The sequence below is a fragment of the Diaphorina citri genome, unplaced genomic scaffold, assembly GCF_000475195.1.
Source record: "Diaphorina citri unplaced genomic scaffold, Diaci psyllid genome assembly version 1.1 scaffold1460, whole genome shotgun sequence".
NCBI classification, from domain to species: Eukaryota; Metazoa; Arthropoda; class Insecta; order Hemiptera; family Psyllidae; genus Diaphorina; species Diaphorina citri.
Genome location: NW_007378886.1, coordinates 125,232 through 138,464, shown reverse-complemented (window position 1 = coordinate 138,464; position 13,233 = coordinate 125,232). Strand labels below are relative to the sequence as shown.

The 13,233-nt window shown below is 39.5% G+C and overlaps 1 protein-coding gene and 1 long non-coding RNA gene across 3 annotated transcripts; one reads left to right on the top strand and one right to left on the bottom strand.

Moving 5' to 3' along the window:
- Positions 1–2,185: 2,185 nt before the first annotated feature.
- On the bottom strand, positions 2,186–10,757 carry LOC103515995 (coiled-coil domain-containing protein 47). 2 transcript variants are annotated; one of them, XM_026828519.1, is made up of 10 exons: positions 10,600–10,757; positions 9,829–10,069; positions 9,249–9,540; positions 7,321–7,454; positions 6,700–6,794; positions 6,133–6,187; positions 4,699–4,889; positions 3,854–4,022; positions 3,293–3,427; positions 2,186–2,831 (listed from the first exon to the last, which is right to left on the bottom strand). In XM_026828519.1, the coding sequence occupies exons 2-10, from the start codon at positions 10,063–10,065 to the stop codon at positions 2,727–2,729; spliced, it is 1,413 nt and encodes a 470-aa protein (XP_026684320.1). In that variant the 5' UTR covers positions 10,066–10,069; positions 10,600–10,757; the 3' UTR covers positions 2,186–2,726. The 2 variants fall into 2 exon arrangements, with proteins under 2 accessions (XP_026684320.1, XP_017302378.1); XM_017446889.2 differs by lacking the exons at positions 6,133–6,187; positions 7,321–7,454 and adding an exon at positions 6,517–6,571 and having other exon boundaries at positions 6,700–6,928.
- On the top strand, positions 6,128–6,862 carry LOC113470239. Its single transcript, XR_003393365.1, has 2 exons — positions 6,128–6,187; positions 6,700–6,862. It is a non-coding gene; the product is annotated as an uncharacterized LOC113470239 (long non-coding RNA).
- Positions 10,758–13,233: the final 2,476 nt, after the last annotated feature.

Below are 13,233 nucleotides of genomic sequence, written 5' to 3'. Positions count from 1 at the left end.
GTTTTTTTTTTTTTTTTTTTTTTTTTTTTTTTTTTTTTTTTTTTTTTTTTTTTACCATGAGTAAGAGCAATGTAAGTAGTTTTGTATGTCTCATGAACACTATTTGGTTAAATTTTATGTTGGTCCATTTTTGCAACTTTTTTTCTGGGTTCACGTCCCAATCGTCCCTTATAAGATCAGTTGATTGACCAAGAAGTCTCTTAGACTCTACATAGACTAGCCCGTAAATCCAAGCAGAGGTACAGTCCGTGAGATGTAGGATGGCATATGAACTTGAATGCGCAATGTTACCAAAAATAAAAAGGCGGCCCATGGCGTCCCTAAATATTGGTGTACCATTAATAACTTCTGATTTCAATAGCGTGTACCTGTTATTTTTTCATCGCTCAAATTCAGTATGGTACGAGAATAATGGTTCTAGTTCACAAGCCGCGATTCCCCTCATTTCCCATCTATTTCACTTCTCCTCGCTGCGTTTCCATATGCCATCCTATATCTCACGAACTGTACGTAGGTTACTGTAATTTATTGTTAAGCCTACTGTAATTTATTGTTAAGTCATTCAAGATGTGAAATAAATGTAAATAATATAAATGTGTTGTATTTTTTCAGTAGACAAGGAGATAGTGTCCCGGCAAAGTCAAAGGATTCCGATGCATCTGCTGATTCAGGACAAGCAACTCAGGATAGTAAGAAGTAAGTTTCAGGAAAATCGAAACTAGCTACTTACTGGAATTTTTTTTTGGAATTTTCAAGTTTCAGTTGTACTTATTACTATAGCTCTTCTTCTTTAAAAAAATGACGAAAATTGACGACTTTTTTTAAAGAGGTTTGATAGAGTGAAATCCAACTGCTAAGGTCTTATCGTGTTGAAAGCTAAGAGAGAAGGAAGACATGATAGGAGAGAGCTAGCCGATCCGAGAACGAAATTTATCCATCCAGGATAAAATTCGCCCCGGGTGGGAATCGAACCCGCGACCTAGCGCTTACAAGGCAGACGCGCTACCCTCCAAGCTAACCAGGGTGGCGGGACGATTTTTTTCTGAGACCTTTTGAAGATTTTTCTCCCCCGAACCAGTACAACTTTTAGGGTACCTACCTATCAAATCATTTTTCCTGGTTGTAAATCTTAGGTTTATGAAATGTAATGTGTATGATGATTTCAGATGGTTCTGTCATGTATGTAATGTGGTTTTATTACACTGATTCGGAATTCAAATGCACCAGTTCCTAATGGATCATTGAAGTAACTTGGTCGTTAGATCATTGAAGTAACTTGTTCATTAGATCATTGAAGTAACTTGGTCGTTAGATCAATGAAGTAACTTGGTCGTTAGATCATTGAAGTAACTTGTTCGTTGAATCATTGAAGTAACTTGTTCGTTAGATCATTGAAGTAACTTGTTCGTTGAACCATTGAAGTAACTTGGTCGTTAGATCATTGAAGTAACTTGGTTGTTAGATCATTGAAGTAACTTGGTCGTTAGATCATTGAAGTAACTTGGTCCTTGGACAAACAAAAACAAATACTACCATAGACGCATTTTATTACACTGATTCGGAATTCAAATGCACCAGTTCCTAACGGATCATTGAAGTAATTTGTTCGTTGAATCATTGAAGTAACTTGTTCGTTGGATCATTGAAGTAACTTGGTCGTTAGATCATTGAAGTAACTTGGTCGTTAGATCATTGAAGTAACTTGTTCGTTGAACCATTGAAGTAACTTGTTCGTTGAATCATTGAAGTAACTTGGTTGTTAGATCATTGAAGTAACTTGGTCGTTAGATCATTGAAGTAACTTGGTCCTTGGATCATTGAAGTAACTTGGTCGTTAGATCATTGAAGTAACTTGTTCGTTGAATCATTGAAGTAACTTGGTTGTTAGATCATTGAAGTAACTTGGTCGTTAGATCATTGAAGTAACTTGGTCGTTAGATCATTGAAGTAACTTGGTCGTTAGATCATTGAAGTAACTTGGTCCTTGGATCATTGAAGTAACTTGGTCCTTGGATCATTGAAGTAACTTTTTCGTAGCTGGCTTTTCTCGTCCCCACTCAGAGTGGATGATGTTTATGTGAGTGGCCGGGCAGCTTGTCGCCAAATGGAGGGTAAAACCTCCCATTACTAAAATCCTTTAGTTATACTGTGACGTTAAAGTCCTTGAATCATTGAAGTAACTTGGTCGTAGCTGGCTTTTCTCGTCCCCACTCAGGGTGGATGAGGTTTATGTGAGTGGCCGGGCAGCTTGTCGCCAAATGGAGGGTAAAACCTCCCATTACTAAAATCCTTTAGTTATACTGTGACGTTAAACCATTGAAAATCGAGCCACGGCTTGATGGGAAAAATCCGGACTCTTCCGTGCGCTGTTTATTAATCAGGCTAGATACCACTTTGCCTTTATTTCTTGGATCTCAAAAACTCTTCAATACCTATCCTCTCGGGGCTGCCAGCTGCGTGTCAAGTACCAGACGGTCACCCATCCAGATAGTAACCATGCGCAACGATGCTCAACTTAAGTATCTATGGCGTGAAATAGTCGCTAGCGCGGGCGCAGGCAAATTTGAGTTTGAATCAGATTCAACAAAATACATCTATTCACTACTGTAATAAATGAATGACTACAAAACCAAAATCCCAGAAATTTTCCAATGTCAAATAATAACCTACTCATGTCTACGTAATATTGACACTTAAGTGCCTGTATCCACTTAAGTGCCAGCACTTTAGAGGGCTTTCACTTTGAGCTGCTTCATCTTGGGAGTTTTCTTTTTCATTTGACGCTTTGCTTCTTTCTCCTCCCAACGTCTTTGCTTCTCTGGGTCTTCCTCCTGAAATAAATCGATGAGAAAATATAGTCAACGAAAATCAGCAGCAAAAGCAACAGTTTCCAATGGATCAGTAATGTCGCGCAACGTTTAAAGCAGGGCCGTATTAAAGCCTGGGTCAACACAAGAACACCAGAAAAGGTAATCCGTAGAAACATTTCCAATCGAAGAACGAGTACAAAATTTTGTCAATGGGAATCGAACCCGGGACCTTCTGCGTGGTAAGCAAAGAAATAATAATAACAATAATAATGCTTATTTATACTGCTCGTATAAGACTGAAAAGTCCCTTTACTCCAGCAGTAGGCTAGCACTATTATTGTGGTCAAATTCTCAAATTATATTGAGGATAAAATTCCATACCTCGGCTGGGATTGAACCCACACCCTCCTGTTTACCAGGCGAGCGTCTTGACCATTACACCACCGAGGCACCACACAGGCAGAAAGAAGGTGATTACATACCTGCATGATTTTCTCCTTCTCGAGTCGGCGTTTCTCTTCTTTTCTCAACGCTGCTGCCTCTGCTCTGGCGACATGGGTGGTCTTGAGGAAAGCCTCCTCTACACGATGTCGGTTCTTGTCCGCCTTGGATTTAGCCTGCAAATATTACACACATGTATAGTATACTTAGTAGAGCTACTACATACACAAGACCTTGTTTTTTTTTTTTTTTTTTTTTGAAGGGGTTTGATAGAGGGAACTGTAACTGTTAAGATCTTATCGTCCCGAAATCAAAGAGAGAAGGAAGACAGGATAGGAAAAAGTCAGCCGTTCCGAGAACGAACATTATCCGTTCGGGATAAAATCCACCCCGGGCGGGAATCGAACCCGCTGCCTAGCGCTTACAAGGCAGGCGCTCTACCCACAAAACTAACTAGGCTGGCAAAAAGAGGTTTGATAGAGGGAACTGTAACTCCTAAGGAGAGGTCTTATTGTTCCGAAAGGGAAAAGAGAAGCAAGATCGGATAGGAGAAGCCAGCCGTTCCAAGAACTCATTCTACTTAGATTGCAACTCCTCCTTACCTCACGACTGAGTCTAAAACGCTTGACACGGTCCAGAGTGTAGAAAACGAACTGCATGAGAGGTTTCATTTCATCAATAGTGTCCTGAATACTGAGCTGTCCCATTTGTAGATTGAAGTTGAACAGAATGACCTTCTTCACGTCAGGTAGCTTGGTGAGGGTTGTTTCTCTGGGGAAGTGTAAAGAAAGCAGCAATTAAATTGGCGAGAAAAGACACAATACTTCCTGCCTCGGTGGTGTAGTGGTCAAGGCGCTCGCCTGGTAAACAGGAGGGCGTGGGTTCAATCCCAGCCGAGGTATGGAATTTTATCCTCAATATAATTTGAGAATTTGACCACAATAATAGTAGTAGCCTACTGCTGGAGTAAAGGGACTTTTCAGTCCTATGCGAGCAGTATAAATAATCACTGTTATTATTACTTCCCGTTTAGGTACTGGGTCAGCACGAGAACAGCAGAAAGTAACCAGTTGAAATATTTGCAATCGAAAAATGATAACCATTTTTTATCGATGCAATGGTGGGAATCGAATCCGGACCTTCTGCACGTTAGCACTGGGCTAACCGTGCCCCTAAATGCTAGTGCCTGGTAAACACGAGGTCGCGGGTTCAATCCCAGCCAAGGGACATAATAAATTAACAAAAAGTACATCAATTTATCTGTGCACGGAATGGGAGGTTTGAAGTTGAATAATCCCCGTGATAAGAGTCGTACAAAAGGATCAAAAAGACGGTTTTTTTTCCAGAGACAAAGACCTAAGAGATGGTAGTCCCCTCCTAAAATAAATGCTTAAAAATAGCTTAAAGAAAAGAAAAAAAAGTTTATTGAAAAACCCAAGCTACTTACTCAGTCTGCTTAGGCCCTGAGAACTGGTCGGAAATATGAATGTAGTCTATGAGATCAGAGAATTTGTTCACTATGGTGAGAAACTTGGAGTCAATCAGACTAGATGATACCTCAGCTATTTCACTCATCACATTGAAGCCGGATGGCAGATTGAACTTATCACCAGACTTCCTCTCAGGACAGTACAAGCTCTGTGAAACAAGACAAGGGAAATATTTCATTGGTTTTTTTTTTCCAAAAGGATTAAACCTGTAATTGACGAGGTCTTATCGTCGCGAAAGCGAAAAGAGAAAGAAGACAGGATAGGAGAAAGCCAGCTGTTCCAAGAACGAACAATATCCGTTCAGGATAAAATCCGCCCCGGGCGGGAATCGAACCCGTGATCTAGCGCTACAATCCAAGCTAACTAGGCTGGCTGGCCATTAGAGGTTTAATAGATCAGTTGCGCTTACTTGGGTGATGTTTCAAAGTCATAGAGCAGGAAAAATGAGGACCAATGGAATTTTTCTTTTTCTTCTACGACTTCTAGATACCGAGATAAATTGATTAAAAAAATGCCGGTAAATCGTGAACTTTGAAGGACTAACGGAATCTTTTTCTTCTACGACTTCTAGATCCCGAGATAAATCGATTAAAAAAATGCCGGTAAATCGTGAACTTTGACGTCACTCCGTAGGCGATGACGTCACATCAAATGTCCCGAGCGATAGGTTTTTGCGCAGTTCTTTCTGCTCCTCCGCTAGCGCGCTTGCATAGTGGCGCTACCTAACGGACGAAAAAAACAACTGCGTAAAGTCTGACGTCACACATATTTGAACTCTTTCATTGGATTGAATTTTCGACCTTTTACAGTGTTTTTTTTTTTTTTTTTTTTTTTTTTTTTTTTTCGGAGTTTTGACCTCAGATTTAGATTTTTCCCAACTTTTTACATAGGAATCGACCATTTATTTATAATTTTTACCCATTTGCAACTGCTCCATTGGTTCATGAAATGCTCCCACACCCACAGCCAGTGGCAGTGAATACATCAGTTCCCAGTGGATTACACGAGTTTAAGCAATGTTGCGCGGAGTTGGTATCCGGATCAGTTGTCATCTAGACAACCAGGTGCTTCCTTTCTTGGTCCCACTTACACCCATATTTATGAACAAAATGCTGGCTCTTAAGTTCGTGCTAAGCATAGTCTCAAGGCATTTGATTGGTCAATTTTGACTTGAGACTGATCTAAGAACGATCATTCTTGTTCATAAATACGAGTGTTAGGCTATGTGAAGTTAATATGTATTAGGAGGCAGGTAGCTTGTCATCAAATGGAAGGAAAAAAACCCCCCTCAGTGACATGAAGTAAATCCCTTAGAAAAGGCCCCTTAGATGACAGCTCTCAAGTCAGCTCACTGGCCTAACTTGGACATGGTAAGTACTGGTCTAACTTACCAAGTCATTAATCTGCTTGACAAGGCGGGCAGCTGTTTTCTTCGCTGCCACACAGGTTCATGAAATGCTCCCACACCCACAGCCTGACAGCCAGTGGCAATGAATACATCAGTTCCCAGTGGATTACACGAGTTAAGCCATGTTGCGCGGAGTTGGTATCCGGATCAGTTGTCATCTAGACAACCAGGTGCTTCCTTTCTTGGTCCCACTTAGGCTATGTGAAGTTAATATGTATTAGGAGGCAGGTAGCTTGTCATCAAATGGAGGAAAAAAACCCCCCTCAGTGACATGAAGTGACATCCCTTAGAAAAGGCCCCATAGATGACAGCTCTCAAGTCAGCTCACTGGCCCAACTTGGACATGGTAAGTACTGGTCTAACTTACCAAGTCATTAATCTGCTTGACAAGGCGGGCAGCTGTTTTCTTCGCTGCCACACAGCAATAAACCGGGAGACAAGACGATCCGGATTAGTTGATGGACCTGAAATCAATTTTACCGGTTATTATTATTACACAATTGGATCAAACTTTATTTACAGATGGTAACAAAACAAAATTGCCACACAGAATACAAACGAGTCCATATCTTCTTTACCCAGATCAAAGGACATAGACAGCTGATCCGTTGAAGGTCTGATTAGCTGAGCTATAAGTCCGACAAGGTCTTGTCTCTTGATTAGTTTGAGTTCAACCAGCATTCCTTCACAACAGCTACGACCACTGCACCACAGAGTGAATGTGTTCTCGGATTCCTTGATAAGACTGGAGTTCTCTATCTCTTGCTTGCCATCATCACCTGAGACAAATAAAGTTAACTCCATTACATTGTATTGGATTGTATGGACTTGACAGCTTGTTAAATATTACTGAAGAGATGAGGCACAAGAGTCTGATAATAACTGACTTTAGCAGTAGTGGTCTACCCCTCTCAAAAAGAAAAATTTATTACTTTGGTAGAGTAGGTACTTACTTGACTACTACAAGATCTAAATTAGAGGTTCAAGTGTAGGGACCAAGGGTCCCAAAGGTGTGTTAAGCTCCATGGATCTAAAAATACAAGATTTAAGAAGCAAGCACCCTGTCCTTTTATTAGTATTGACTTTCTTACTATTTTGTAAAGCTGCATTTCTCCTTTTGGTGGTAATGTTGGGGAATATGGAAATGGAACATAACCTGACACTGTTCTATATCTTGTCTCTTGATTAGTTTAAGTTCAACCAGCATTCCTTCACAACAGCTACGACCACTGCACCACAGAGTGAATGTGTTCTCGGATTCCTTGATCAGACTGGAGTTCTCTATCTCTTGCTTGCCATCGTCACCTGAGACAAATAAAGTTACACTCCATTACATTGTATTGGATTGTATGGACTTGACAGCTTGTTAAATATTACTGAAGAGATGAGGCACAAGAGTCTAATAACTGACTTTAGCAGTAGTGGTCTACCCCTCTCACAAAGAAAAATTTATTACTTTGGTAGAGTAGGTACTTACTTGACTACTACAAGATCTAAACTAGAGGTTTAAGTGTAGGGACCAAGGGTCCCAAAGGGTTAAGCTCCATGGATCTAAAAATACAAGATTTAGGAAGCAAGCACCCTGTCCCTTTATTAGTATTGATTTTCTTACTATTTTGTAAAGCTGCATTTCTCCTTTTGGTGGTAATGTTGGGGAATATGGAAATGGAACATAACCTGACACTGTTCTATTTCCCCTTTCCCCACCATTACCACCTGAAAATTCTACAAGGAAAATATAACTTAACTTGACCTGTTCCAAGAAATATTTCTTACCGACAAGAGAGAAGTTATCTTCAAGCAGAGCTCGATGAGTGTTAATCCAATGAGTAGCCAACTTGAAATTCTTATTCCGTCCGGTGATGACCTGTCTTGTCTCTTCGCTTTCGGGATATAAGACCGTAGGAGTTACAGTTCCCCCTCTATCAAACCTCTTGAAAATTCTAATGATTAGTGATTGCGATGGGTACATAGATAGATATAGGTATCTATTTTATAATCTATGTTGTTTTCCTCTAACTGATGGAAAACAAGAGTTTCCCAACTTTAACCCTTCACATTATACCAATTTTCTCAGTTCTAATCCCGTCAGAAAATGACGGGACCTGATCCCAATGCAAAGTCCAAGGTAATGAAGATCGGCCATTATTTCTATCCTTGATATTTGCATGTTCAGGTGTCCATTGTGTTCCTATGACTATAATGACTATACTAAGTTCACATACGAGAATACTTTGCTAGTACCTACTGTTACGAGATATCATTATGAGCATGTTTACATGACTTGGCATTCGAAGTGCATTTCTCATCTCGTGTTACCTATACCTCATAATTATTTATAATCTATGTTGTTTTCCTCTAACTGATGGAAAACAAGAGTTTCCCAACATTACCTAACCCTTCACATTATTCCAATTTTCTCAGTTCTGATCCCGTCAGAAAATGACGGGACCTGATCCCAATGCAAAGTCCAAGGTAATGAAGATCGGCGATTCTATCCTTGATATTTGCATGTTCAGGTGTCCATTGTGTTCCTATGACTATACTAAGTTTACATACGAGAATACTTTGCTAGTACTGTTACGAGATATAATTATGAGCATGTTTACATGACTTGGCATTCGAAGTGCATTTCTCATCTCGTGTTACCTATACCTCATAATTATTGAAATATGCAACTGCTATAATGACTATACTAAGTTCACATACGAGAATACTTTGCTAGTACTGTTACGAGATATCATTATGACTATTATGAGCATGTTTACATGACTTGGCATTCGAAGTGCATTTCTCATCTCGTGTTACCTATACCTCATAATTATTGAAATATGCAACTCTATATATGCATTGTAGAATCATGACATTGAAAATAAATATACCTAGGTAATATTGGTATAAGAACTATAAGTAATAGGTCTGGTATTATCTTCGACAGACATAATTACATTAATTATATACCTACATAGGTAGGTAGAAATGGACTTTTTAACATCCATTCCGTTATACTTTAATTTCCCCTTTCCGCACCATTACCACCTGAAAATTCTACAAGGAAAATATAACTTAACTTGACCTGTTCCAAGAAATATTTCTTACCAACAAGAGAGAAGTTATCTTCAAGCAGAGCTCGATGAGTGTTAATCCAATGAGTAGCCAACTTGAAATTCTTATTCCGTCCGGTGATGAAGTTAATAATATACGCTACCAATCCTGCAATCATGAGCAACTCTAGGTAGTAACTGTCCCAGTTGCTTCTCAGATGCATTGGAATATCTTGAATGGTGATTGTGGGGGCTTCTTGCTTGGATGTTGGATCAGGTTTGGCAGTTTTGAAGCCCTCAAATTCTTCTTCATCTTTGAAATGCTCAAAGTCACTGTCCTCTTCATCCTAAAATGAAAGAAATTTTCAAAATTTAGTGTTAAGGTGATCATTTAAAACTAAATCAACAATTGAAAAAGTAATAAATAAAATAATGTCATACCTTCATATTTGAAGCAAGGGAATAATAATAAAGGAAATGTTGAGGATGTGGGATAACTCCCACCCAAAAGCACAGATTTCTTCCACAATTTTCTTTGATAATAATCCAATAAGGAGGAAAAATAAATAAACAAATCTTCAAAATCAGCTCATGTTTTCAAAGCATTGATACAGTATAGGTATTTCTGTACATACCTCTATCATCACGTCCTCTTCGGTAATGGCCTCAACTGGTTCTTCTTCCCATGTTTCCTGGACATTCTGTTGAACGTTCAAGCTTTCTTTCAGCAAGGCCTCTTCAGGATCCTCAAACTCTTCAAAGTCGGCAAATTCATCATCTTTGAACTGATCGTTAAATTGACCATGAACACCGTAACTGACTAGAAACGTAACTAACAGGAGAAGTATGCTAAGCTTGAGTTTGAATTTCATTGTCCTGTGAAATGAGGGAAATTAATTAGGTACATGGTAAGTAATGGAACATACTAATTGCGATGTAAAATCCATTGTATTTTAAAACAGTGTAAGTGTATTACCAGTTTATTTAACATTGTAATTAAACATGCATTGATTACTCCTTTATTTTTCTCATTTTGCAAAGATCAAGAGTAAGCTTATGCCCGATATGTAATATGATGCATTGGGAAATATCCTCAGAAACATCTATGAAAAACCCTTTTGTACTTGGGCCCATAAATCCCTGTCTACCTTCAGTGAAATAGCTACTTACCTACGTATAGAATTTTCACCAAGTTATGAACTATGCTCCTCCCTATTTTCGCATACCTAGGTCAATAATTACTAGCTTCTGTAGACACAGCATAGACCATTTTCCATGCTTGGTGTGAACTTTGACCTCTATATCTCTGGTGGACACCCCACAATTTCACCATGATTAGAACCCTAGTATGATAGTACCCAACCTAAACTGACCTCTTTCTTTGAGCTTGTTGAATAGTTACTTACCGGCTTTACTCGATTATGGGTTCACAGGAACAATAAATAAATTAAATACTCTATACTTAAAAGTAAAAAGGACTAGATAACTGATAAATTGATAAGATAAAGATAAAAGAAGATAGAAGATATTTAGCAAAAATAAAATAATCAAAATTTTCAGTCAGATTTCTTGGAAAATGCCAGGACAATAACGCGGTGTTGCCAGATGACACTTTCTCAAAAATTATGCACAGGATCTGTCATTAAAAAAAAACTATGCACATCACGCTTTATTTTTTTTTTTTACTTTTTATTAGTCCGTCCTTCTTTTATTATTAGGTACTAATAATAATTAATAAAAGTTATAGTGGACAGACTATTGTATTCGCTTCGGTGTCTGTCTGTCTGTCCCCATAGAAGGACTTATCCAAACCTGGTCGACCTATATATATCAAAGGTCTTTCTACCAGGAACACGAAAGTGGTGGTGCAAATTTTGTCCAGAGAACCATAAAGCCAAAAAATTTTCTCACACAAATAAGCTCTGATCTTGAAATTTGTCGCGACGACCTATGAACTCAAAGCGAGAAAGTTTTAGATAACATCAGTTCAGTCGATAATTTAAGACCGGTTTTAGCGTCACCTGTGTTAAGCTACGCCGAGAAAGGCCAATAAATGGATGTGTGACTTGAACATTATATTGGGAATACAGGGAGAACGGGCTCTAGTCTTGATTTTAAATCATTACATGAAAGTAAAATCAAATCAAGAATAATAATAAACTGAATATTAAACAAATTAGGTAGGTATATAGGTACTAATTTTCTCTAATCACTTACGGGCTAAAAAATTCCCGGAGGGACGGACCCTGCTTGTTTTTCATCTTTTGGATCTTTTACTAAAAGGGAAAAAGAACATTGTTTCAAGTACCTACCTAGATTAACACCTCCCTATCTAGTTTTTATTATAGCTTTCTTTCAAGTGGCAGGGTTCTCCTAGGGGAGCTATCTTCAACTAGCTGTTCTTAAGTAACTATATTATAGGTTTTTTTTTTTTTTTTTTTTTTTTTTTTATAGGGAATAAATCACTTTGCCAAAAATCGAGAAAGGAACACAGATAGTAGTATTGGCCTTGAGGAGAGAGATTGAATTTTTTATTAGTGGAGAAGCAATATGTTGTAGGTGTCACAGTAGGTAATACACAGTCCAAACACCAAACAGACGACCGACCGTCGATCGATATGAACCTAAGTTGTCGAGGCAGTGTGGGCGGTTCAGTCGACATTGATCAACAGCCGGTCGACTATGTGTGGTGTGGACACACCTTTAGGCCCGCCTCTAACGATTGGACACTCGAAACGTGTGTGGCGGAAAAAGCTTCAGACCTAGTTCTAGCAGACGGCCTGAGAAATGTGGGTCTGCAACTTTTTCGGCCACACGTTCTGACTGTCTGACAGACGAGACGGTCCAAGAGAGAGTGGCTGCCCTAAAGCCCTAAAGGTGCAAGCTTGAGTTTGAATTAAACGAGAAAATGTTGTGTTAAACCGCCTTAAACGAAAAAAAATGAGCTGGTCCCTTGGATTCTCGTTTATCCAGGTTTGACTGTATTTTGTTTGTCTATTTTTAATAATATGTTACCTATCACATATCGTACCTACATAAAACTTTCGTGTCCCGAATCGACATTTCGGATATTTGGCAAGCCTAGGTATAACCGCTAATTGAAAACCGCATAGGTAACACATTATCTTTATCTCAATGTCGCGTTTACATGATATGTACAAGTTTTTTGACGTAGCCGGGGAATCGCACCGGGGTCTCCCGCGTGCAAGGTGAGCGCAGTGACCACTACACCGTGGCATCTTCGAAGCTATTTATTATAAGAGGTCAATTTCATACAGTTGACAAAGTTATACGACATCTTGAGAACATTCAGCAGGAATGCCTGGCTCAGAACAAAAGTACCGTGGTATAGGGTTATGTAGTTAGGCCGCTGTAATCTTCTCAGAAGGAAACTTAGGTAGCGTCTTGTTCTGAGAGCAGGATTATACCACAGGCTTGACTCTAGGGCGCGGCGCAGTTTGACATTAGAACTGTTCAACATCTCGGAACAGTAACACAGATAGTAGTATTGGCCTTGAGGAGAGAGATTGAATTTTTTATTAGTGGAGAAGCAATATGTTGTAGGTGTCACAGTAGGTAATACACAGTCCAAACACCAAACAGACGACCGACCGTCGATCGATATGAATCTAAGTTGTCGAGGCAGTGTGGACGGTTCAGTCGACATCGATCAACAGCCGGTCGACTATGTGTGGTGTGGACACACCTTTAGGCCCGCCTCTAACGATCGGACACTCGAAACGTGTGTGGCGGAAAAAGGTTCAGACCTAGTTCTAGCAGACGGCTTCAGAAACGTGGGTCTGAAACTTTTTCGGCCACACGTTCTGACTGTCTGACAGACGAGACGGTCCAAGAGAGAGTGGCTGGCCTAAAGCCCTAAAGGTGCGGAACAACACGTGGGCGCTGCAGCACTTCTGTGTTTCCTCAGGTGCTATTTGTAGCATGTGTAGGGTTGCCAACCGTCCCGTATTTTTTTTTTTTCGGGACATCCCGTATTTTTGGGAAAAATAAAATGTCCCGCCGGGACAGACCTTTGTCCC